This window comes from Acyrthosiphon pisum, chromosome X (genome assembly GCF_005508785.2).
Source record: "Acyrthosiphon pisum isolate AL4f chromosome X, pea_aphid_22Mar2018_4r6ur, whole genome shotgun sequence".
NCBI lineage: Eukaryota > Metazoa > Arthropoda > Insecta > Hemiptera > Aphididae > Acyrthosiphon > Acyrthosiphon pisum.
Genome location: NC_042493.1, coordinates 131,740,811 through 131,747,039, shown reverse-complemented (window position 1 = coordinate 131,747,039; position 6,229 = coordinate 131,740,811). Strand labels below are relative to the sequence as shown.

At 25.2% G+C, this 6,229-nt stretch overlaps 1 protein-coding gene across 1 annotated transcript; it reads right to left on the bottom strand.

The window, feature by feature from the left end:
* Positions 1 to 549: 549 nt before the first annotated feature.
* LOC103309809 (protein CREBRF homolog) lies at positions 550 to 3,442 on the bottom strand. Its single transcript, XM_029492812.1, is given in 8 exon segments — positions 550 to 854; positions 857 to 913; positions 1,149 to 1,247; positions 1,353 to 1,426; positions 1,988 to 2,164; positions 2,227 to 2,431; positions 2,502 to 2,603; positions 2,668 to 3,442. Coding segments are annotated over 8 exon segments (1,326 nt in total). The 5' UTR covers positions 3,251 to 3,442; the 3' UTR covers positions 550 to 825.
* Between the last annotated feature and the right edge of the window lie 2,787 nt (positions 3,443 to 6,229).

The following is a 6,229-nucleotide window of genomic DNA, read 5'->3' as shown; positions in this document are numbered from 1 at the left end:
AAAAAATATATACTTAAAACAGACATCACTAAAATGTCTTATTCTTATATTTTCCAAAAAAATAGTAATTTAATAAAAGCAACAAATCATGTTATACAGTAATTTTTAAAGTATTCATAATTATATCTCGCTATTAGTTAATAAAATGGTCAACATTGATCTAAAATTATTGATCTTTCAAATTTTAAAATATAACCATAATTCATTAAAAATATGAAATGAATTTAATATCATGAATATAGGTACATTAAACTGACTTATTTTTTTATATTGTTTATATGATTCAATAAACAAATTTCAGTTCTTTTCTCTTTTTTTAGATTATTTGTGTACAAATGTATTAAATATTTTATCAACAATATAACTAATTTAATAGTAAGTTAGCTTTCTATGTACTAAACAATACGGTAATGAAATGGTTTTACTCAGTCAAATGTACAGACACATAATCATGCAGAGTTAAATCTATGCCTTATCTTAACAATAATAAACACATGATAATTAAAAATTAATAATAACCAAACATATTTACATGGTAGTAAAAATATATTATCCTGCTCAAAAGAGGCAAAACATAAATCAAAAATATTGAGAACAAACCAAAATTATTTCGACAAACCACATAACAGTTACATTTTAATAATAATAATATTTTATTTACAGATACAGAATAATACTCCAATTAGGTAACAATAATTTAATAACGACAGTAGCTTGATAAAAATTAATAAAAATAAAAGAGAGAAAAAATAATATATATATACATTATGCATACTAGAAATTTAATATATAATAATTAAAAAACTAACTTTCAGCAGCTATAGCTCATCCAAGCCACCCCGCTGTGCACCTGTTTTGGTATTCTCCAGAACTTTGTTCACAAATTGTGTAGTTCTCCCAGCTACTTTTAATCCTAAACAATAAAATAAGAATAAGAAGATATTAAATTTTGATTAAGTACACTAATTTGAAATTTTTTAGTGATAAGTAGAATTTCGAGAAGTCAGTATTGATTAGAATAGTGATCTTTGACTTCTATGAAAGCAAATTTTATTTCATTATTTTGGAATAATTTGAGGTATTTCCAGTAATGCCAAAGACAAAATAAATTTGATTATAACTAATACAAAAATTTACAAAATTCTTACTGGTAGCATTTTTAATAATTCTCTCACTGGCATTTGACAATCCTTGACTTTCTTTTAGAAATAACTGTTTCATTTCAGTTATAGCATTACTTAAATGCCCTAAGAAAAATTAATTCAATTATAAACATAAATGCTTGGATCTATTATCCAATATTTTAAAGTATTAAAGTAACACTTTAAATTAATCCAATAGAAAAAAATTACTGTGTTCAGTTCTTAATCCATAAAGTTTTATTTTGTTCGCTTCATGTTGAGCTTTTATCCTCAACCGGCATGCTCTACAAATATAAAATTATCATACAAAACTTGAATTAAATATGAATCAAACAAACTATAAACCCAAGCATTAAATAATAAATAAAAAAATCTGTAACATTAAAAATGTAACATAAAAAGTACTCTCATAAAATAAATAAATGTGTTTAGAGAAAATTCTAAAATAAATCATTAGTGTAAAATATTAATTTTAATTTAATACCAGAATATAATATATCTTAATCTACTAAAATATAACACAAAATAATCATGCGGTTTAAAGCCAGTGCTACTATAGATTATTAATATAATTATCAGTTTTAAGAATTAAGATTAAATACATTTCTAAATAGAATTTATTTTTTAAAATTATTTTAATATATGAAAGATTTTTATACCATTCACATAATCATTAAAATTTAAGTCCATCACATACTGTGACAATCTTAGCAGACTGTGTTGAGCGTTCACAAGTAGTATGACGAATAAGCTTTATTTTTGATAAAATAAAATAATACCTAAGATCATACATTATGGTTTAAATCAAATATAATTAAAAACTTGTTTTTAACAATAAAATGTACCTGGATAGTAATTTGTTCTTTTCTTTTTGTGCATTTTGTCTAACATCAATTGGCAACTTGCTGATTGGTGTCATTTCAGTTATTATTTTATTCAATTTATCCAATTCACTGCCGATTAAATTTAATAGTTTAGGATTTGGTTTTAAGTTATTACCATATCCCTTTCTTGGTTTACCACTAGAAAATTTTAATATTTACTAATATAAAATTTAATTTATAAGCAAATTTTTACAATTTACCAATGTTTAACTCCTTTTATTGGACAATTTGGACTAAATACTGGATCAATAACTTCATTTAAACAACGTGAATCCTTTAGCTTACATTTTAATACTAATCTTTGACCTTTAGGAACCTTAGAATGAGTATAGTACTGCCAAAAAAATCTATCCTTGTGTGAAGATGATTCAGCAGATGTTCTACCACAATCACTGTCCTCTGAATCTATCAATTTCAAAATAATAAGGCATATCTTGTATTTGTTAACATATAATTATATTTATTAAAAACCAACCGATATCAGATGAATAGGCTTCTTCTTGTTTTGTATCATTATCAGAATCACTGATTGCTTCATCAAATGAAAAATCATAAGCTTCTGGAGTCGAAACACCTCCTTAAATAAATAAAAATTGATTTTTTTTTTATAATTGTACAATTAAAGTTTACTCTAAACTAACCAGTTGAAAGTGAGGAAGTAGATCCTGCTTCAGCTAATGATCCAGTGGATAATAAATGCTGTCGAGATTCTCTATGGTGCCACATTTGGTCAAGTACAAGATGATTAGGAGCTGATGATGAAAGATTTTCTCTTGATTTGCTAGCCAGCATAAATCCTGATCCCGGAACACTAGTTCCAAATATAGGAGATGATAAACACTTTTGTGATTTTTTTTCTTTCTTCGAGAGTTCTTGTAGTGTTATTGAATTTGTTGGACCTGGAGAAAGTGATGAACGTGAACTACAACTGTTTGGTGAATGTTGAAAGCCAGACTTTGAAGAACTTGGTCTGTTAACAGGGCTAGTATTTACAACATGATCCATCAAGTATGAACTAATAAATGTGTCAGATATTTCAGACATTTCTGAATCAGGTGATAATAATAGATCATCAAAATTTAAGTCATCTAATAAATTATCACCACCACAGGCATTTAATTCAGTTAATGTTGGTCCGTGAAACAAATTGGATTGATCTACCTGCATTAGTAAACCAACAATCAATACATTTTTAGCCATAAACATTAAAAAATGTTCATACATATTGGAGAATAAGAACACATCTTGAAATAAAACCGGGTCAACTAAAATTTAATTTTAAACTTAAATCTGAGCAAGGTTTAAGAGGGTGATATACCTACATGCATGCTCACTGTCTTACAAAAGCATTACATACCAAATTGTAAGCTCAGCGGGCCACGTTTAGCTGTCAGCTTAAAAATTAGAGTAATTTATTGACCTCTTATAAAATTTAAAGGCAAGATTATTGGTTTGTTATTGTTTGGATTTCAATTTTAAAGCAAGTTATGATTACTTTAAAATGCACAAGCAATTTACAATTTTAAAATACTTATCACTTACTTTGAAATTAAAATATAAAAAAACCAGATGAGGTTCACTAGATAATATTCTTACTTCTAAATTTTATGAGAGGTCCTAAATTCAAACACTCTAATTTTTAAACTAAAAGAGCTAAACTTGATCTGCAGAGCGTACAATTTGTAAGACATAGAAAATGTATGTGAGTGTAGCGCCCTTTTAATGTAAGTTAATTGTTGAAAAATACTTATAGAAGTTTTTGAATAACTTCAAATGATTATTAAAATTAAACGGTTCAATATCAAATTAAGTTTAAAAACAATCTATATGTAACTTGATAAATTTTTAAAGTAGGTGTATAATATTTAAAGATGTATGACTAGATATAATTTCTAAAAAGAACATTCGCCATTACCGCACAATTTATCAAAAAACACAACATCATATAAATTTATATATTACCAATAGCCCCTTAATGCACGGGCCATAAGTGTTTTTCTAATTTTCAAATGTTGCCGAAATGTCATTATAAATTATAATCAGTTCAAATATTACTATCAGTTATATTTACAAAATTATATTTGACTTATGCACAAATCATAATATAATATTATATGGATGAATTTGTTTACAAAAAACATTCATACATATATTTTATAAAATTAAAAATGTAGCATTATTTATTTAATAATAATTATCTTTATAATGTAAATTATGAATCATAATTTGAAAAAAAACATTTAATACAATAATATATTATAATTTGAACAAAGTTATATCTTCTAATTTATTTATAGGCATGTGTAATAAACTTAATTTACACAGGGGCTTCAAGATGTAATGAATAAGTGCAGTAATGAAATACTCTAAATACAATATAAAAAAATGTACATGAAAAAGTATTGCCAAATATTATGGAAATGTGAACATTTATGTATAATTTTTGATTATTGGTTAATGTCATAAGTCTTAAATTAAATTTTTTTAGAGTAAATTAGAGTAATTTGAATTATACATGCATTATATGTATATTCAAAAATAGTTCTCATATAAATCCAACAAAATATTAAGTTGGTTATTTTATCTTAAGTTTTTATCTATGTAATTATTTATTATATTAGTCAACAGTTACTTTGACAGTTGCTGAATCATTATTTGAATAAACAGAAGACCAAATAATCCTTAAAAATATCAGAAATATTGATCATAATATTTTGGTAAATGAAGTAATGATATTAATTATTAAAATATATGTTTAATTGTTCAGTAATTCAATTTTAAGTGTATTAAATATTGTACGAATTGAACAACACTTATTTAAAGTTTTTTACATACATTTTATATAAAATGCTTTAATTGTTGAATTTGTTATATATTTTCTTTAGATACTTATCTATTTTCTCTCAAAATAAAGAACGAAAAAAATTTAAATATAAAAAACAAATAACAGCTTCCTAACCACACAAATTTACCAATGTTATGAAACTGTTGAAAAATGTAAAAGGGCTTATTCATAACAACTTTGAGATAAAAAAATATAGTCTCCTGAAATGAAACGACACATTTGAAAAATGTTCATGTACAAATATAAATGATTGTCAAACTAGTCATTTTAAATCTGAAGAAGATAATAATCGGAAAAAAAAATATAAATTAACATACCACAAAGGTATGAATAAAATAATAATAATTATCTTGCCTGTAAAATTTCTTCATCCATTTTTATGAAAGACATATCATTAGATCTTCCAATCCGCCCAGAATCGTTATTAGTGAGCAAATTTTGATCTGCATTATTGACTACAATATGATCTTGAATAAAATCATTAGATGTATCAAACAATTCAAATCCATTATTTTGTAACAAATTAAGATCTCCATTCTTCTTTATTGGTATAGGTCTTACTAATGATGAACTTTCTATAGGATAATCAACTTTCAACACACGTTTAGTTTCTGTTGTACCAAAAAGGTGTGAATACTCTTTGTTATTCATTTTTCCTCTTTTATAACGTTATACATACAGTCTAGCAGCAATAATTTTTTTTCAAAGAATTTTAAAGAATTCTTAAATTACATAATTGAATTCTTATTATTCTCAATTTTTATTCATCTGAAAAAAAAAATGTACATCAAAACTAATATCCAGAAAATTAAAATTAGGTACAGCAAAAAACTTATTATTTAAACAGTAGTTACTCAATATACTAATATAATATCATTGTTATGATTAACACTGTTTTTTTTTTTTAACTTGATATCCTTATTTATATAATGGGATCTATCTTCAAATATGTGTTGTTTAGGTTTGTATATATATTATATTATAATAAACAGAACATTAATACATAAATAAAAAATTTAAAAAACAAATCAGTCAACATTTTTAAAAAAGATACCAATGCAATAATAGAACAATAAAAATGCGAAAAATTTTAAGCTGTTCTATACTCTATTTGGAATGAGATTGTACCCCGGCGGCGACCAGTTTTTGTTGGGTGGCGGTCAGACATATGGTCAGACGCTGTCCCCACTACGGTGACGCGTAGGGAGCTACCACGGAACAAATCCATGCCCATGCGCACAACTTGGCCGCCGGGGTACAATCTCATTCCGAATAGAATATAAATATATTTTATCGTAAAGATATCATTTTAATTAAAGAGTAATAAAATTGCATGGTGAACTTCTCAGACATTTAAA